This window comes from Gobius niger (genome assembly GCF_951799975.1).
Source record: "Gobius niger genome assembly, contig: SCAFFOLD_153, whole genome shotgun sequence".
Taxonomy (NCBI): Eukaryota; Metazoa; Chordata; class Actinopteri; order Gobiiformes; family Gobiidae; genus Gobius; species Gobius niger.
The window spans coordinates 29742-51686 of NW_027639205.1; the positions used below are offsets into that span (position 1 = coordinate 29742).

A 21945-nucleotide genomic window follows, 5' to 3' on the forward strand; every position below is an offset into this window, starting at 1 on the left:
AACACATGACTTTTAATGATAGTTTTTATTATTATAAAGATTCATTTGGAGTTGATTTATTCCGTTTGAAACAAAACTGTGGTTTGTTTATTTAAATGTAAACGACAGATCTGACCGGGATCATTTACACAGAAAGGGGAACAAAGACATGTTAAAATGAAGATTCTCGATTATCGGCGTATCGTGAGGTGATCGTTATCGTGAACTATCTGTCGCGTATCGTATCGAAATGATATTTTCACGATTTCCACCTATAGTTCCAAAGAAAATCAAAGAAAATACAGAAAAACTAAATAATTCTTAAGAACAAGGAGCAAACAAACGAACATCTGTTTTATGGATAAAAATGAAGCCCCTTAAAGGCACTAGCCCTGATTTTTTTTCCGGTGATGGACTTTGTTTTGTCCTTTATGGAGGACCGTGGCTGCCAAAACAATAAATAAATACAGAAATAAATGCACTTATTCTCATAATTGCATGCATTTCTTTGCAAATTTTGCCTTTTTGAAATGTATTTATTTCTGTATATATTTATTGTTCTGGCAGCCACTGTCCTCCATAGTCCTCCTTTAGTATATTGCAAATTCAGATGTTTGTGAGGAAACACTGCATGTCATTATAAATCATTTGTGACAGTGACCCTGAAAAGAAGAACTGGGATATATTATATTATTACATTAGGAATGTTAGGAGTGAGTTACTAACATTTTAATGGAATGGTTTCCTCTTCCATTCATTGTTCTAAAATAAAAAATAAAAGAGAGAGAGCCTTTAAATATTGACCCACAGTAAAATAACACTATTCTTACATTATAGCAGTATTTTAACTTAGAAACAGATACTTCATAATGAGTCGAAGTAAAAAGTGCTGTATGATGAAACTACTCTCAGAAGTACAATTGCTTCAAAAAGTTACACAAGGGTTAGTGTTAGATCGTGTGCTCGGGAGGGACGGTCTGCTGTGATTTCGTATAGATCTATAATCCTAATCCTAAAGTGAACCATTTCCCTGGCCCTAACCTTAACCTCTGAACTCCCACCTGAACACGGTTTCTCCAAATTCTCCAAATCTAAAAGCTCCTTCAAAACAGAGGCAAAAAACTAGAAGAAAATGAGGATGTGAACGCAACAAGGAAAAGCTAAAAAGTGACAAAAGAAGCGACAAAAATGACAAAAATCCAGCAAAAAATGACAAAAATCCAGCAAAAAAGTGACAAAAATCCAGCAAAAAAGTGACAAAAATCCAGCAAAAAAGTGACAAAAATCCAGCAAAAAAAATGACAAAAATCCAGCAAAAAAATGGCAAAAATCCAGCAAAAAAAGACAAAAATCCAGCAAAAAAATGACAAAAATCCAGCAAAAAAGTGACAAAAATCCAGCAAAAAAGTGTCAAATATCCAGCAAAAAAGTGACAAAAATCCAGCAAAAAAATGACAAAAATCCAGCAAAAAAGTGACAAAAATCCAGCAAAAAAGTGTCAAAAATCCAGCAAAAAAATGACAAAAATCCAGCAAAAAAGTGACAAAAATCCAGCAAAAAAGTGACAAAAATCCAGCAAAAAAATGACAAAAATCCAGCAAAAAAGTGACAAAAATCCAGCAAAAAAGTGACAAAAATCCAGCAAAAAAGTGTCAAATATCCAGCAAAAAAGTGACAAAAATCCAGCAAAAAAAAGACAAAAATCCAGCAAAAAAGTGACAAAAATCCAGCAAAAAAAAGACAAAAATCCAGCAAAAAAGTGACAAAAATCCAGCAAAAAAAAGACAAAAATCCAGCAAAAAAGTGACAAAAATCCAGCAAAAAAAGACAAAAATCCAGCAAAAAAGTGACAAAAATCCAGCAAAAAAAGACAAAAATCCAGCAAAAAAGTGATAAAAATCCAGCAAAAAAGTGACAAAAATCCAGCAAAAAAATGACAAAAATCCAGCAAAAAAGTGACAAAAATCCAGCAAAAAAAAGACAAAAATCCAGCAAAAAAGTGACAAAAATCCAGCAAAAAAAAGACAAAAATCCAGCAAAAAAAGGGACAAAAATCCAGCAAAAAAAGACAAAAATCCAGCAAAAAAAAGACAAAAATCCAGCAAAAAAGTGACAAAAATCCAGCAAAAAAAGACAAAAATCCAGCAAAAAAGTGACAAAAATCCAGCAAAAAAAGACAAAAATCCAGCAAAAAAGTGATAAAAATCCAGCAAAAAAGTGACAAAAATCCAGCAAAAAAATGACAAAAATCCAGCAAAAAAGTGGCAAAAATCCAGCAAAAAAGTGACAAAAATCCAGCAAAAAAAGACAAAAATCCAGCAAAAAAAGACAAAAATCCAGCAAAAAAAGACAAAAATCCAGCAAAAAAGTGACAAAAATCCAGCAAAAAAAGTGACAAAAATCCAGCAAAAAAATGACAAAAATCCAGCAAAAAAGTGACAAAAATCCAGCAAAAAAGTGACAAAAATCCAGCAAAAAAGTGTCAAAAATCCAGCAAAAAAGTGACAAAAATCCAGCAAAAAAATGACAAAAATCCAGCAAAAAAGTGACAAAAATCCAGCAAAAAAATGACAAAAATCCAGCAAAAAAGTGACAAAAATCCAGCAAAAAAGTGGCAAAAATCCAGCAAAAAAGTGACAAAAATCCAGCAAAAAAAATGACAAAAATCCAGCAAAAAAAAGACAAAAATCCAGCAAAAAAGTGACAAAAATCCAGCAAAAAAGTGACAAAAATCCAGCAAAAAAAAAGACAAAAATCCAGCAAAAAAAAGACAAAAATCCAGCAAAAAAATGACAAAAATCCAGCAAAAAAAGACAAAAATCCAGCAAAAAAATGACAAAAATCCAGCAAAAAAAAGACAAAAATCCAGCAAAAAAGTGACAAAAATCCAGCAAAAAAAAGACAAAAATCCAGCAAAAAAGTGACAAAAATCCAGCAAAAAAAAGACAAAAATCCAGCAAAAAAGTGACAAAAATCCAGCAAAAAAAATGACAAAAATCCAGCAAAAAAAAGACAAAAATCCAGCAAAAAAGTGACAAAAATCCAGCAAAAAAAAGACAAAAATCCAGCAGAAAAGTGACAAAAATCCAGCAAAAAAAAGACAAAAATTCAGCAAAAAAAAAGACAAAAATCCAGCAAAAAAGTGACAAAAATCCAGCAAAAAAAGTAAAAAAAACGTGACAAAAACACATAAGGGAAATAAAAAGTGAGGACAATGGCAGAGGAGAGAGTGCATTTGGTTTTGGCGGGGGGTAAGAGGTTATTTGTGTCCTGATATCTCGTGTTTTCACAGCAGACCGTCTTACTCAAGTCCATGTAACGAGGGGGAACTTCCGGCGGCTCTTACTGCGCAGGGGCCTGACCGGATGTGCAGCTAATAACAGGCTAACAACAGCTAACAGGCTAACACCGGACCCTCTGTGACCCCGAAGGCACTCGGGACCGGCCGCTTTTGGACCGAACCGGGTCACCGTGCGCGTGACCCCGACCGGACCGCGCCCACGGTCACCATGGAAACCGAGGAGGATCTGTACGAGGTGAGCCGACGGGCTAATGCTAACCGAGGCTAACAGGCTAAAGGCTACGGCTAGCTCCCGGTACAGGCTGCCGTCGGGTTCGGGCTTTGTTTATTATTGATTATCCGCCCGGTATCGGTCGGTGACGGCGCGGGGATCGATGTCTGTGCTCGGTCTGAGGCGGGGGGGGGGGAGAGGGGGGGCTCCGGGACACTTTGAGTAACTTTCCTCAAACTTTGGACCAAGTTTAATTGCGGTCCGAGAGAAAGAACGAACTCGAACAACATTATAATCCAGTTTGTTTAAATGATTCATGACTTTTCCTCCAGAATCAAACCCACGTGAGGTTTGTTTCTTTCACTCCATCATGTCTCAGATACTTTCTCTGCTTCTGCTCAGTCAAACAATGGATTATATTAGATCTGTTCATATGGTTCATTCCATTTGAGCAGAAAAGTATTTCAAACATTTTTACAGAAGAAAAAACAAAAACAAGAGTTTGTTCTCAGCAGGAGGAGGAAGAGCCTTATCTCTGATTCAAGTAACATCCCAGAAACCCCTGCAGAGCCAGTGCTTATGTGTTCATATAAGTCATGTATGATCGTACACGATGTCACACAGCCCTTTCCCACCAGGCTGGTACCGGTGCTGGTTCTGGGCCAGTTCCAGTTTCAGAACCGGTTCTTTCGTTTTCCACTGAACAAACGCCGGCTCTTGGTTCCAAAATCTGGTGCCGGTCGGGAACCAGTTAAAAGCTGGACCAAGAGACGAGCAGCAGTGATGTCAGCGGCTGGGGGCGTGGCTCTCTCCTCCAACAACCAATCAATATTAGTTAGTTTGTGCTTAGAACTTCCTGGAGAAACAGTCTCTGTGGAGGAAACTGTTGTTTTGCTTTATGCTCTTCAGCTAAAACAAGAGTTAGAAAGAAGAAATCAAAATGTTAACGGCTGCTGTGACTGAAACATAAACTTATTTTTCTGTGTTTTATAACCAGAAGTGGCTGTAGTGAGATGTTAGTATCCATGTTTGATGTTGACTTCCCAAAGCGTCTCATTTTGGTGGAAAACCAAGTCAGTGGAACCAACCCAGCTCTGAACCAGCACCTCGGTGGAACGGCCCTAACATAGTCTCGTAAAAACATCTGGAAAAGGCTCCGTTAACACTTTAGTGGTTCTGGAATGTTCGGGGTTGGAAACCTTGTTTTTATGTTAGTATAAGATGTTGGGAACATATTTCATGAATTTGCCAATCGCGTATCGCCTTCGTTTGTTTTTTATTAAAGAAATGAGAAGAGAATGTTTACCAAAAGTGGCACCTTAAGTCATGCATCTGTCAGATGAAATGAAATATCTGCAATATTAAAGCAGATTTTCTCGTGACATTTGCCCTGTATGTGTCGTTTGACATGATGTCACGTCACAGGAAACTTTTGCTTTATAGGTTTAAACACAAACTAATTATGTCCGTTTTTTCATAGTGGAAACAAGATGGCCGCTGTAACTGAACTGGCTGAGATGAGAAAATCTCATTTCATGTTGAAGATATTTAGTTTTATGTAGGGCTGAAACAACTAATCCATTAATCGACGACTAATCGATTATTGAAACAGTCGACAACTATTTTAGTGATCGATTAATCGTTTTCTGGTTCACACAGAGGAGCAAAAATGACATTAAAATGTAGTATTTTTGATGAAAACCTACTTTGATTTTATATTTAGGGTCTGTCGTGTTTTGTTCATTGTAAATTTCATTAACAGAGCCTCAAAAAACATTTCCCTTTAGTTTCCTCCATTAACACATCCTCAAACAGCAACACTTAAAGGAATAGGCCACCGTTTTTACATACTGAGATATGTTCTTACCTAACCTTAGTGGAGTGAATATATCCCCGTCTGGTCTTTGTCCGTGCGCTCACACATACGCAGCCTCTCCCACATGTCACATAGCTCCGAAAAAGCTCACGATAGAAGCTACCAAGCTCTTCCACGTGTTCCCTATTTAAATAAAGTTACGTCAAGTGTTTTCATGCCAAGTATATTTACACAGAAATGTAACATGTGGATTTTATAAGCAGATAAAAAGGGGGACTATATTGTGAGGCGTAATTATACGAGGAGCACAGCGTCCGCGCAGTAACTCCTAAAGACTTCCCCCGCTCACTTCCGTCAATAACCTTTAGGAGTTACTGCGCGGACGTTTTACTCCTCGTATCATTACGCCTCACAATATAGTCCCCCTTTTTATTTGCTTATAAAATCGACATGCTACATTTCTGGGTAAATATACTTGGCATGAAAACACTTCACGTAACTTTATTTAAATAGGGAACACGTGGAAGAGCTTGGTAGCTTCTATCGTGAGCTTTTTTGGAGCTATGTGACATGTGGGAGAGGCTGCGTATGTGTGAGCGCACGGACAAAGACCAGACGGGGATATATTAACTCGTCTAAGGTTAGGTAAGAACATATCTTAGTGTGTAAAAACGGTGGCCTGTTCCTTTAAGATAAAATGTGATTAAAAAAATTGAAAAAATAAAATTTTCCTACACCATTCACAGCCAAGCGATTAATCGTAAAAATAATCGATAGATGAATCGATTACAAAATAAGCCCTAGTTTTATGTGACAACAGAACATGGATGGAAATGAGCCATTTCAGTAACATTCACAGATTAAATTTAAAGTAATTTATTGATGCAGTAACTGATGCAGATGGAATGTTGCATACTTCATGAGGCTGATATAGTCTATATACTGTGTAAATTATTATTATCGTTTTGAAGATACAACAATTGAACTGAGTATCAGCCAGTTCAGTTAAGGCGGCCATCTTGTTTCCACTATGAAAAAACGGACATAATTAGTTTATTTTTAAATCTATAAACCTAAGATTTCCTGTGAGGTTAGATCATGTCAAACTACACATACAGTGTTTAACCCCTTAACTCCCACCTGAACCGAGCACATTTGGCTTTACCCCAATCCAAAAGCTTCTGGAAAAAAGGTGTGAAAATAGCGACAAAACTGAGACGAAAACAATGAGGAAAATGTGAAAAAAGTGAGGAAAAAGTGACAAAAAATTGAGAATGTTACGAGTTGCCCTATAGTGCGGCTGCAGCGCCACCGCCAGCGTAAGCCGTGTCCGGATACCTCCGCACGATGGCACAATGCGTTACGGGGCTCCTGGTGGCAGATTCACTCTCACTGCAGTTTGATGAATTTAACAATAATCAGTGTCTGAGGCATTTTCCAAATCTGCAAAGGTAAAGCTCAGTGGAAGGAAACAACAGTGTTCCTGATACAGACGGTTTATCTTCGTTTCTGACGCTGTAATAGTTCATGTAAAACCTCGAAACATCAACAGCACATGGTTATAGTTCCTTTACTTTGATGTGAAAGGCTTTGTCATGTTATGCCATGTTTGTATTTGTATTCATAGTTTTAATCATCTGTTTGTGTTGTGAAGCACTTTGGGCAGCGGTGGTTGTTGTAAATGTGCTATAGAAATAAACTTGACCTTGTCTGTATTTTAAAAAATATAATAAACACTGTTAAACTTTATTGAAACTATTTCAGTTTGTGCAGGACTATCAATGCTTCTGAACATATTAACACACGTTAAATAAATACCGCGATAAAACCGAACACCGTGATCATTTTGGTCACAATAACCGTGAGGTAAAGTGTTCACACTGTGACAGCCCTGGATTATACGCTAATGAAAATATGTATGTTTTATCTAAATGATCAGGAGACCCCCCCAAATTTGTCTCGCGACCCCCTTGGGGGGTTGAGAACCACTGGTCTAAAGAGAGAAGGTCGATACTGCCAGACGGGCATCGTTTTACGGTAAACAGCACTAACCCGGGACCGTCAGGGGCAGGTGGGGGTTATGGCTCCGCCCAGGGGCAGGTGGGGGTTCTGGCTCCGCCCAGGGGCAGGTGGAGGTTATGGCTCCGCCCAGGGGCAGGTGGAGGTTATGGCTCCGCCCAGAGGCAGGTGGAGGTTATGGCTCCGCCCAGGGGCAGGTGGGGGTTATGGCTCCGCCCAGGGGCAGGTGGGGGTTCTGGCTCCGCCCAGGGGCAGGTGGAGGTTCTGGCTCCGCCCAGGGGCAGGTGGAGGTTATGGCTCCGCCCAGGGGCAGGTGGGGGTTATGGCTCCGCCCAGGGGCAGGTGGAGGTTCTGGCTCCGCCCAGGGGCAGGTGGAGGTTCTGGCTCCGCCCAGGGGCAGGTGGAGGTTCTGGCTCCGCCCAGGGGCAGGTGGGGGTTCTGGCTCCGCCCAGGGGCAGGTGGAGGTTCTGGCTCCGCCCAGGGGCAGGTGGAGGTTATTGACTGGTCTGTGTCGCAGGTGGAGCGGATCCTGGACCGCCGTAGCTCCGCCCAGGGGCAGGTGGAGTACTTGGTTCGATGGCGAGGCTACGGCTCTGACAGCGACACCTGGGAACCCGAGGCTCACCTGGAGACATGCTCCGCCCACATCCAGGAGTACACGGCGCGGCTGCTCAAAGAGGTGAGTCTCAGTCCTGTTCAAAGAGGACCGCCCTCAGACCGCCCTGTGGGCCGCCCTGTGGTCGCTGTGACCGCCCTGTGGTCGCCCTTTGACCGCCCCGTGGGCCGCCCTGTGGGCCGCCCTGTGGGCCGCCCTGTGGGCCGCCCTGTGGGCCGCCCTGAGGGCCGCCCCGTGGGCCGCCTCGTGGGCCGCCCCGTGGGCCGCCCCGTGGGCCGCCCTGTGGGCCGCCCCGTGGGCCGCCCTGTGACCGCCTTGTGATAACAGTGTTTTTGTTCCAGCGTCACCGAGTGCTGCAGAGATCGACCCACAGACCGCCAAACCCCGCCCCCAGCCCGGCGCTCAGCCCCGCCCCCAGCCCCTCCCCCAGCCTCCGGGACCTGAACAGAACCGGGATTAAGATCCTGGTCCCGAAGAGCCCCATGATCCGAGTCCAGGACCAGCCCAGACCTCTGCCCGACTGTGTGCCCGCCTCCAGCCCCGCCCCCGACTGTGTGCCCGCCTCCAGCCCCGCCCCCGACTGTGTGCCCGCCTCCAGCCCCGCCCCCGAGGTCAGTACTTCAAATACACTGCAGATATACTTCAAACGTCCTGGATCCACTCAGGGAGCTGCGGTGAGAGTCCAGGAGCTCCTGGAGTTAAAGTTAAAGTGACTCTAACAGAGTTAAAGTTAAAGTGACTCTGACAGAGTTAAAGTTAAAGTGACTCTAACAGAGTTAAAGTTAAAGTGACTCTGACAGAGTTAAAGTTAAAGTGACTCTGACAGAGTTAAAGTTAAAGTGACTCTAACAGAGTTAAAGTTAAAGTGACTCTAACAGAGTTAAAGTTAAAGTGACTCTAACAGAGTTAAAGTTAAAGTGACTCTAACAGAGTTAAAGTTAAAGTGACTCTAACAGAGTTAAAGTTAAAGTGACTCTAACAGAGTTAAAGTTAAAGTGACTCTAACAGAGTTAAAGTTAAAGTGACTCTGACAGAGTTAAAGTTAAAGTGACTCTAACAGAGTTAAAGTTAAAGTGACTCTAACAGAGTTAAAGTTAAAGTGACTCTAACAGAGTTAAAGTTAAAGTGACTCTAACAGAGTTAAAGTTAAAGTGACTCTAACAGAGTTAAAGTGACTTTAACAGAGTTAAAGTTAAAGTGACTTTAACAGAGTTAAAGTGACTCTAACAGAGTTAAAGTGACTCTAACAGAGTTAAAGTGACTCTAACAGAGTTAAAGTTAAAGTGACTCTAACAGAGTTAAAGTGACTTTAACAGAGTTAAAGTTAAAGTGACTTTAACAGAGTTAAAGTGACTCTAACAGAGTTAAAGTTAAAGTGACTCTAACAGAGTTAAAGTGACTCTAACAGAGTTAAAGTTAAAGTGACTCTAACAGAGTTAAAGTGACTTTAACAGAGTTAAAGTTAAAGTGACTTTAACAGAGTTAAAGTTAAAGTGACTCTAACAGAGTTAAAGTTAAAGTGACTCTAACAGAGTTAAAGTTAAAGTGACTCTGACAGAGTTTTCTGTGGGTGTTTCAGAGCCAGTGCGTCGGGTCCAAAGCAGCGCCCAGTCCTGGAGAGGAGCGCGCTCGAATGGGGACCAGGCCCCGCCCCCAGAACCAGCCCCCACCGCGGCTCGCCGCCGCCAGACCTGTGTCCGGTCAGTACCACCACCACACCAGCAGGGGCAGCACAGAGCTCTTATACTGAATATATACATATATAACAGCAGGGGGCAGCACAGAGCTGTTATACTGAATATATACATATATACATATATAACAGCAGGGGGCAGCACAGAGCTGTTGTACTGAATATATACATATATAACAGCAGGGGGCAGCACAGAGCTGTAATACTGAATATATACATATATACATATATAACAGCAGGGGGCAGCACAGAGCTGTTATACTGAATATATACATATATACATATATAACAGCAGGGGGCAGTACAGAGCTGTTGTACTGAATATATACATATATACATATATAACAGCAGGGGGCAGCACAGAGCTGTTGTACTGAATATATACATATATACATATATAACAGCAGGGGCAGCACAGAGCTGTTATACTGAATATATACATATATAACAGCAGGGGGCAGCACAGAGCTGTTGTACTGAATATATACATATATAACAGCAGGGGGCAGCACAGAGCTGTTGTACTGAATATATACATATATAACAGCAGGGGCAGCACAGAGCTGTTATACTGAATATATACATATATAACAGCAGGGGGCAGCACAGAGCTGTTGTACTGAATATATACATATATAACAGCAGGGGCAGCACAGAGCTGTTGTACTGAATATATACATATATAACAGCAGGGGGCAGTACAGAGCTGTTATACTGAATATATACATATATAACAGCAGGGGGCAGTACAGAGCTGTTATACTGAATATATACATATATACATATACAACAGCAGGGGCAGCACAGAGCTGTTGTACTGAATATATACATATATAGCAGCAGGGGGCAGCACAGAGCTGTTGTACTGAATATATACATATATACATATACAACAGCAGGGGGCAGCACAGAGCTGTTATACTGAATATATACATATATACATATATAACAGCAGGGGGCAGTACAGAGCTGTTATACTGAATATATACATATATAACAGCAGGGGGCAGCACAGAGCTGTTATACTGAATATATACATATATAACAGCAGGGGGCAGTACAGAGCTGTTATACTGAATATATACATATATACATATATAACAGCAGGGGGCAGCACGGAGCTGTTATACTGAATATATACATATATACATATATAACAGCAGGGGGCAGTACAGAGCTGTTATACTGAATATATACATATATAACAGCAGGGGGCAGCACAGAGCTGTTATACTGAATATATACATATATAACAGCAGGGGGCAGCACAGAGCTGTTATACTGAATATATACATATATAACAGCAGGGGGCAGTACAGAGCTGTTATACTGAATATATACATATATACATATATAACAGCAGGGGGCAGCACGGAGCTGTTATACTGAATATATACATATATACATATATAACAGCAGGGGGCAGTACAGAGCTGTTATACTGAATATATACATATATAACAGCAGGGGGCAGCACAGAGCTGTTATACTGAATATATACATATATAACAGCAGGGGGCAGCACAGAGCTGTTGTACTGAATATATACATATATAACAGCAGGGGCAGTACAGAGCTGTTATACTGAATATATACATATATAACAGCAGGGGGCAGTACAGAGCTGTTATACTGAATATATACATATATACATATATAACAGCAGGGGGCAGTACAGAGCTGTTATACTGAATATATACATATATAACAGCAGGGGGCAGTACAGAGCTGTTATACTGAATATATACATATATACATATATAACAGCAGGGGGCAGTACAGAGCTGTTATACTGAATATATACATATATAACAGCAGGGGCAGTACAGAGCTGTTATACTGAATATATACATATATAACAGCAGGGGGCAGCACAGAGCTGTTATACTGAATATATACATATATACATATATAACAGCAGGGGGCAGCACAGAGCTGTTATACTGAATATATACATATATAACAGCAGGGGGCAGTACAGAGCTGTTATACTGAATATATACATATATACATATACAACAGCAGGGGCAGCACAGAGCTGTTGTACTGAATATATACATATATAGCAGCAGGGGGCAGCACAGAGCTGTTGTACTGAATATATACATATATACATATACAACAGCAGGGGGCAGCACAGAGCTGTTATACTGAATATATACATATATACATATATAACAGCAGGGGGCAGTACAGAGCTGTTATACTGAATATATACATATATAACAGCAGGGGGCAGCACAGAGCTGTTATACTGAATATATACATATATAACAGCAGGGGGCAGCACAGAGCTGTTATACTGAATATATACATATATAACAGCAGGGGGCAGTACAGAGCTGTTATACTGAATATATACATATATACATATATAACAGCAGGGGGCAGCACGGAGCTGTTATACTGAATATATACATATATACATATATAACAGCAGGGGGCAGTACAGAGCTGTTATACTGAATATATACATATATAACAGCAGGGGGCAGCACAGAGCTGTTATACTGAATATATACATATATAACAGCAGGGGGCAGCACAGAGCTGTTGTACTGAATATATACATATATAACAGCAGGGGCAGTACAGAGCTGTTATACTGAATATATACATATATAACAGCAGGGGGCAGTACAGAGCTGTTATACTGAATATATACATATATACATATATAACAGCAGGGGGCAGTACAGAGCTGTTATACTGAATATATACATATATAACAGCAGGGGGCAGCACAGAGCTGTTATACTGAATATATACATATATAACAGCAGGGGCAGTACAGAGCTGTTATACTGAATATATACATATATAACAGCAGGGGGCAGCACAGAGCTGTTATACTGAATATATACATATATACATATATAACAGCAGGGGGCAGCACAGAGCTGTTATACTGAATATATACATATATAACAGCAGGGGGCAGCACAGAGCTGTTATACTGAATATATACATATATAACAGCAGGGGGCAGCACAGAGCTGTTATACTGAATATATACATATATAACAGCAGGGGGCAGCACAGAGCTGTTATACTGAATATATACATATATAACAGCAGGGGGCAGCACAGAGCTGTTATACTGAATATATACATATATAACAGCAGGGGGCAGTACAGAGCTGTAATACTGAATATATACATATATAACAGCAGGGGGCAGCACAGAGCTGTTATACTGAATATATACATATATAACAGCAGGGGGCAGTACAGAGCTGTTATACTGAATATATACATGTATAACAGCAGGGGGCAGCACAGAGCTGTTGTACTGAATATATACATATATAGCAGCAGGGGCAGCACAGAGCTGTTATACTGAATATATACATATATAACAGCAGGGGGCAGTACAGAGCTGTTATACTGAATATATACATATATAACAGCAGGGGGCAGCACAGAGCTGTTATACTGAATATATACATATATAACAGCAGGGGCAGCACAGAGCTGTTATACTGAATATATACATATATACATATATAACAGCAGGGGGCAGCACAGAGCTGTTATACTGAATATATACATATATAACAGCAGGGGGCAGCACAGAGCTGTTATACTGAATATATACATATATACATATATAACAGCAGGGGCAGCACAGAGCTGTTATACTGAATATATACATATATACATATATAACAGCAGGGGCAGCACAGAGCTGTTATACTGAATATATACATATATACATATATAACAGCAGGGGGCAGCACAGAGCTGTTGTACTGAATATATACATATATAGCAGCAGGGGGCAGCACAGAGCTGTTATACTGAATATATACATATATAGCAGCAGGGGGCAGCACAGAGCTTTTATACTGAATATATACATATATACATATATAACAGCAGGGGGCAGCACAGAGCTGTTATACTGAATATATACATATATAACAGCAGGGGGCAGCACAGAGCTGTTATACTGAATATATACATATATACATATATAACAGCAGGGGCAGCACAGAGCTGTTATACTGAATATATACATATATACATATATAACAGCAGGGGGCAGTACAGAGCTGTTATACTGAATATATACATATATACATATATAACAGCAGGGGGCAGCACAGAGCTGTTATACTGAATATATACATATATACATATATAACAGCAGGGGGCAGTACAGAGCTGTTATACTGAATATATACATATATACATATATAACAGCAGGGGGCAGTACAGAGCTGTTATACTGAATATATACATATATACATATATAACAGCAGGGGGCAGCACAGAGCTGTTATACTGAATATATACATATATAACAGCAGGGGGCAGTACAGAGCTGTTATACTGAATATATACATATATACATATATAACAGCAGGGGGCAGTACAGAGCTGTTATACTGAATATATACATATATAACAGCAGGGGGCAGCACAGAGCTGTTATACTGAATATATACATATATAACAGCAGGGGGCAGCACAGAGCTGTTATACTGAATATATACATATATAACAGCAGGGGGCAGCACAGAGCTGTTATACTGAATATATACATATATAACAGCAGGGGGCAGCACAGAGCTGTTATACTGAATATATACATATATAACAGCAGGGGGCAGCACAGAGCTGTTATACTGAATATATACATATATAACAGCAGGGGGCAGCACAGAGCTGTTATACTGAATATATACATATATAGCAGCAGGGGGCAGCACAGAGCTGTTGTACTGAATATATACATATATAACAGCAGGGGGCAGTACAGAGCTGTTATACTGAATATATACATATATAACAGCAGGGGGCAGTACAGAGCTGTTATACTGAATATATACATATATAACAGCAGGGGGCAGCACAGAGCTGTTATACTGAATATATACATATATAACAGCAGGGGGCAGCACAGAGCTGTTATACTGAATATATACATATATAACAGCAGGGGGCAGCACAGAGCTGTTATACTGAATATATACATATATAACAGCAGGGGGCAGCACAGAGCTGTTATACTGAATATATACATATATAGCAGCAGGGGGCAGCACAGAGCTGTTGTACTGAATATATACATATATACATATATAACAGCAGGGGGCAGCACAGAGCTGTTATACTGAATATATACATATATAACAGCAGGGGGCAGTACAGAGCTGTTGTACTGAATATATACATATATAACAGCAGGGGGCAGCACAGAGCTGTTATACTGAATATATACATATAAAACAGCAGGGGGCAGTACAGAGCTGTTGTACTGAATATATACATATATAACAGCAGGGGGCAGCACAGAGCTGTTATACTGAATATATACATATATAACAGCAGGGGGCAGCACAGAGCTGTTATACTGAATATATACATATATAGCAGCAGGGGGCAGCACAGAGCTGTTGTACTGAATATATACATATATAACAGCAGGGGGCAGTACAGAGCTGTTGTACTGAATATATACATATATAACAGCAGGGGGCAGTACAGAGCTGTTATACTGAATATATACATATATAACAGCAGGGGGCAGCACAGAGCTGTTATACTAAATATATACATATATACATATATAACAGCAGGGGGCAGCACAGAGCTGTTATACTAAATATATACATATATACATATATAACAGCAGGGGGCAGCACAGAGCTGTTGTACTGAATATATATGTGTTCAGGGGCGTCGCCGATGGAAGGCGTGGCCAATGGCGGCGCCGCGACGGCGAAGCGGAGAATGGACGAACGCTTCGACAAACGGCTGCGTTTCAGCGTCCGCCAAACGGAGAGCGCCTACCGCTACCGCCACCTGGTGGTCAGGAAGCAGGACGGCTTCACTCACATCATTCTGTCGACGCGGAACTCGCAGAACAACGCGCTCAACCCAGAGGTACACACTGGTATTACACTGTCATTACACTGTTATTACACTGTTATTATACTGTTATTACACTGTTATTACACTGTTATTACACTGTTATTATACTGTTATTACACTGTTATTACACTGTTATTACACTGTGATTACACTGTTATTACACTATTACTACACTGTTATTACACTGTTATTACACTGTGATTACACTGTGATTACACTGTGATTACACTGTTATTACACTGGTATTACACTGTTATTACACTGTTATTACACTGTGATTACACTGTGATTACACTGTGATTACACTGTGATTACACTGTGATTACACTGTGATTACACTGTGATTACACTGTTATTACACTGTGATTACACTGTTATTACACTGTTATTACACTATTACTACACTGTTATTACACTGTGATTACACTGTTATTACACTGTGATTACACTGTTATTACACTGTTATTACACTGTTATTACACTGTGATTACACTGTGATTACACTGTGATTACACTGTTATTACACTGGTATTACACTGTTATTACACTGTTATTACACTGTTATTACACTGTTATTACACTGTTATTACACTGTTATTACACTGTGATTACACTGTTATTACACTGTTATTACACTGGTATTACACTGTTATTACACTGTTATTACACTGTGATTACACTGTGATTACACTGTGATTACACTGTTATTACACTGTTATTACACTGTTATTACACTGTTTTTACACTGCTATTACACTGGTATTACACTGTGATTACACTGGTATTACACTGTTATTACACTGGTATTACACTGGTATTACACTGTTATTACACTGTTATTACACTGTGATTACACTGTGATTACACTGTGATTACACTGTGATTACACTGTTATTACACTGTGATTACACTGTGATTACACTGGTATTACACTGTTATTACACTGTTATTACACTGTGATTACACTGTGATTACACTGTGATTACACTGTGATTACACTGTTATTACACTGTGATTACACTGTGATTACACTGTGATTACACTGTGATTACACTGTTATTACACTGTTATTACACTGTTATTACACTGTTTTTACACTGCTATTACACTGGTATTACACTGTGATTACACTGGTATTACACTGTTATTACACTGGTATTACACTGGTATTACACTGGTATTACACTGTTATTACACTGTTATTACACTGTGATTACACTGTGATTACACTGTGATTACACTGTGATTACACTGTTATTACACTGTGATTACACTGTGATTACACTGGTATTACACTGTTATTACACTGATTACACTGTGATTACACTGTGATTACACTGTGATTACACTGTGATTACACTGTTATTACACTGTTATTACACTGTGATTACACTGTGATTACACTGTGATTACACTGTGATTACACTGTGATTACACTGTGATTACACTGTGATTACACTGTGATTACACTGTGATTACACTGTTATTACACTGTTATTACACTGTGATTACACTGGTATTACACTGGTATTACACTGTGATTACACTGTGATTACACTGTGATTACACTGTGATTACACTGTGATTACACTGTTATTACACTGTGATTACACTGTGATTACACTGTGATTACACTGTTATTACACTGTGATTACACTGTTATTACACTGGTATTACACTGTTATTACACTGTTATTACACTGTTATTACACTGTGATTACACTGTGATTACACTGTTATTACACTGTTATTACACTGTTATTACACTGTTATTACACTGTGATTACACTGGTATTACACTGTGATTACACTGTGATTACACTGTGATTACACTGTGATTACACTGTTATTACACTGTGATTACACTGTGATTACACTGTTATTACACTGGTATTACACTGTTATTACACTGGTATTACACTGTTATTACACTGGTATTACACTGTTATTACACTGTTTTTACACTGTGATTACACTGTTTTTACACTGTTATTACACTGTGATTACACTGTGATTACACTGTGATTACACTGTTATTACACTGTTATTACACTGTTATTACACTGTTATTACACTGTTATTACACTGGTATTACACTGTTATTACACTGGTATTACACTGTTATTACACTGGTATTACACTGTTATTACACTGTTTTTACACTGTGATTACACTGTTTTTACACTGTGATTACACTGTGATTACACTGTTTTTACACTGTGATTACACTGTGATTACACTGTTATTACACTGTGATTACACTGTGATTACACTGTTATTACACTGTTATTACACTGTTATTACACTGTTTTTACACTGTGATTACACTGGTATTACACAGAACGCCCTTAACCCAGAGGTACAGGCTTATTATTACACTGTTGGGGTTAGCAGGCGACTGACATGTGAGTGACAGGTGTGGTTAGCAGGTGACTGACGGGTGTGGTTAGCAGGCGACTGACATGTGAGTGACAGGTGTGGTAAGCAGGCGACTGACAGGTGCTGTTGGCAGGTGATGCGGGAGCTGCAGGGCGTCATGGCGACAGCAGCCAGTGACGACTCGAAGTTGGTGCTGCTCAGTTCTGTGGGTCCAGTTTTCTGCTGCGGACTCGACTTCCTCTGGTTCATCCCCAAACTCACCGACGACCGGAGGAAGGAGAGCGCCCGCATGGCCGAGGCCGTGAGGTACTCCCTTCACCCTACTCCCTTCACCCTACTCCCTTCACCCTGCACACTTTACCCTACTCTCTTTACTCTACTCCCTTCACCCTACTCCCTTCACCCTACTCCCTTCACTCTACTCCCTACTCCCTTCACTCTACTCCCTTCACCCTACTCCCTTCACCCTACTCCCTTCACCCTACTCCCTTCACTCTACTCCCTTCACTCTACTCCCTTCACTCTACTCCCTTCACCCTACTCCCTTCACTCTACTCCCTTCACTCTACTCCCTTTACCCTTCACCCTATTCCCTACTCCCTTCACCCTACTCCCTTCACTCTACTCCCTTTACCCTTCACCCTATTCCCTACTCCCTTCACCCTACTCTCTTCACTCTACTCCCTTCACCCTACTCCCTTCACTCTACTCCCTTCACTCTACTCCCTTCACTCTACTCCCTTCACTCTACTCCCTTCACTCTACTCCCTTCACTCTACTCCCTTCACTCTACTCTCTTCACTCTACTCCCTTCACCCTACTCCCTTCACCCTACTCCCTTCACCCTACTCCCTTCACTCTACTCCCTACTCCCTTCACTCTACTCCCTTCACCCTACTCCCTTCACTCTACTCCCTTCACTCTACTCCCTTTACCCTTCACCCTATTCCCTACTCCCTTCACCCTACTCCCTTCACCCTACTCCCTTCACTCTACTCCCTTTACCCTTCACCCTATTCCCTACTCCCTTCACCCTACTCTCTTCACTCTACTCCCTTCACCCTACTCCCTTCACTCTACTCCCTTCACTCTACTCCCTTCACTCTACTCCCTTCACTCTACTCCCTTCACTCTACTCCCTTCACTCTACTCCCTTCACCCTACTCTCTTCACTCTACTCCCTTCACCCTACTCCCTTCACTCTACTCCCTTCACTCTACTCCCTTCACTCTACTCCCTTCACTCTACTCCCTTCACTCTACTCCCTTCACTCTACTCCCTTCACCCTACTCCCTTCACTCTACTCCCTTCACTCTACTCCCTTCACCCTACTCCCTTCACTCTACTCCCTTCACCCTACTCCCTTCACTCTACTCCCTTCACCCTACTCCCTTCACTCTACTCCCTTCACTCTACTCCCTTCACTCTACTCCCTTCACCCTACTCCCTTCACTCTACTCCCTTCACCCTACTCCCTTCACTCTACTCCCTTCACTCTACTCCCTTCACTCTACTCCCTTTACCCTTCACCCTATTCCCTACTCCCTTCACCCTACTCTCTTCACTCTACTCCCTTCACCCTACTCCCTTCACTCTACTCCCTTCACTCTACTCCCTTCACTCTACTCCCTTCACTCTACTCCCTTCACTCTACTCCCTTTACCCTTCACCCTATTCCCTACTCCCTTCACCCTACTCTCTTCACTCTACTCCCTTCACCCTACTCCCTTCACTCTACTCCCTTCACTCTACTCCCTTCACTCTACTCCTTCACTCTACTCCCTTCACTCTACTCCCTTCACCCTACTCCCTTCACTCTACTCCCTTTACCCTTCACCCTATTCCCTACTCCCTTCACCCTACTCTCTTCACTCTACTCCCTTCACCCTACTCCCTTCACTCTACTCCCTTCACTCTACTCCCTTCACTCTACTCCCTTCACTCTACTCCCTTCACCCTACTCCCTTCACTCTACTCCCTTTACCCTTCACCCTATTCCCTACTCCCTTCACCCTACTCTCTTCACTCTACTCCCTTCACCCTACTCCCTTCACTCTACTCCCTTCACTCTACTCCCTTCACTCTACTCCCTTCACTCTACTCCCTTTACCCTTCACCCTATTCCCTACTCCCTTCACCCTACTCTCTTCACTCTACTCCCTTCACCCTACTCCCTTCACCCTACTCCCTTCACTCTACTCCCTTTACCCTTCACCCTATTCCCTACTCCCTTCACCCTACTCTCTTCACTCTACTCTCTTCACTCTACTCCCTTCACCCTACTCCCTTCACCCTACTCCCTTCACTCTACTCCCTTTACCCTTCACCCTATTCCCTACTCCCTTCACCCTACTCCTTCACTCTACTCCCTTCACTCTACTCCCTTTACCCTTCACCCTATTCCCTACTCTCTTCACTCTACTCTCTTCACTCTACTCTCTTCACTCTACTCTCTTCACTCTACTCCCTTCACCCTACTCCCTTCACCCTACTCCCTTCACTCTACTCCCTTTACCCTTCACCCTATTCCCTACTCCCTTCACCCTACTCTCTTCACTCTACTCTCTTCACTCTACTCCCTTCACCCTACTCTCTTCACTCTACTCCCTTCACCCTACTCCCTTCACCCTACTCCCTTCACTCTACTTCCTTCACTCTACTCCCTACTCCCTACTCCCTTCACTCTACTCCCTTCACTCTACTCCCTTCACCCTACTCCCTACTCCCTACTCCCTTCACTCTACTCCCTTCACCCTACTCCCTTCACCCTACTCCCTTCACTCTACTCCCTTCACTCTACTCCCTTCACTCTACTCCCTTCACTCTACTCCCTTCACTCTACTCCCTTCACCCTACTCCCTACTCCCTTCACTCTACTCCCTTCACCCTACTCCCTACTCCCTTCAATCTACTCCCTTCACCCTACTCCCTACTCCCTTCACTCTACTCCCTTCACCCTACTCCCTACTCCCTTCACTCTACTCCCTTCACTCTACTCCCTTCACTCTACTCCCTTCACTCTACTCCCTTCACTCTACTCCCTTCACTCTACTCCCTTCACCCTACTCCCTTCACCCTACTCCCTTCACTCTACTCCCTTCACTCTACTCCCTTCACCCTACTCCCTTCACTCTACTCCCTTCACTCTACTCCCTTCACCCTACTCCCTTCACCCTACTCCCTTCACCCTACTCCCTTCACCCTACTCCCTTCACTCTACTCCCTTCACCCTACTCCCTTCACTCTACTCCCTTCACCCTACTCCCTTCACCCTACTCCCTTCACCCTACTCCCTTCACCCTACTCCCTTCACCCTACTCCCTTCACTCTACTCCCTTCACCCTACTCCCTTCACTCTACTCCCTTCACCCTACTCCCTTCACTCTACTCCCTTCACCCTACTACTCCCTTCACTCTACTCCCTTCACTCCTACTCCCTTCACCCTACTCCCTTACTCTACTCCCTTCACCCTACTCCCTTCACTCTACTCCCTTCACCCTACTCCCTTCACTCTACTCCCTTCACCCTACTCCCTTCACTCTACTCCCTTCACCCTACTCCCTTCACTCTACTCCCTTCACTCTACTCCCTTCACCCTACTCCCTTCACTCTACTCCCTTCACCCTACTCCCTTCACTCTACTCCCTTCACTCTACTCCCTTCACTCTACTCCCTTCACACCTACTCCCTTCACCCTACTCCCTTCACCCTACTCCCTTCACCTACTCCCTTCACTCTACTCCCTTCACTCTACTCCCTTCACTCTACTCCCTTCACCCTACTCCCTTCACTCTACTCCCTTCACTCTACTCCCTTCACTCTACTCCCTTCACTCTACTCCCTTCACCCTTCCTACTCCCTTCACTCTACTCCCTTCACTCTACTCCCTTCACTCTACTCCCTTCACTCTACTCCCTTCACCCTACTCCCTTCACTCTACTCCCTTCACTCTACTCCCTTCACTCTACTCCCTTCACTCTACTCCCTTCACCCTATTCCCCTACTCCCTTCACTCTACTCCCTTCACTCTACTCCCTTCACTCTACTCCC

The 21945-nt window shown here is 42.0% G+C and overlaps 1 protein-coding gene across 1 annotated transcript; it reads left to right on the top strand.

Annotated features, from left to right (window-relative positions):
* Positions 1 to 3337: 3337 nt before the first annotated feature.
* On the top strand, positions 3338 to 18200 carry LOC306982767 (chromodomain Y-like protein; the record flags this gene model as incomplete). Its single annotated transcript, XM_079583223.1, has 6 exons — positions 3338 to 3515; positions 7844 to 8005; positions 8284 to 8553; positions 9522 to 9642; positions 15319 to 15527; positions 18028 to 18200. Coding segments are annotated over exons 1-6 (962 nt in total), but the record flags the coding sequence as incomplete, so codon positions are not given.
* Between the last annotated feature and the right edge of the window lie 3745 nt (positions 18201 to 21945).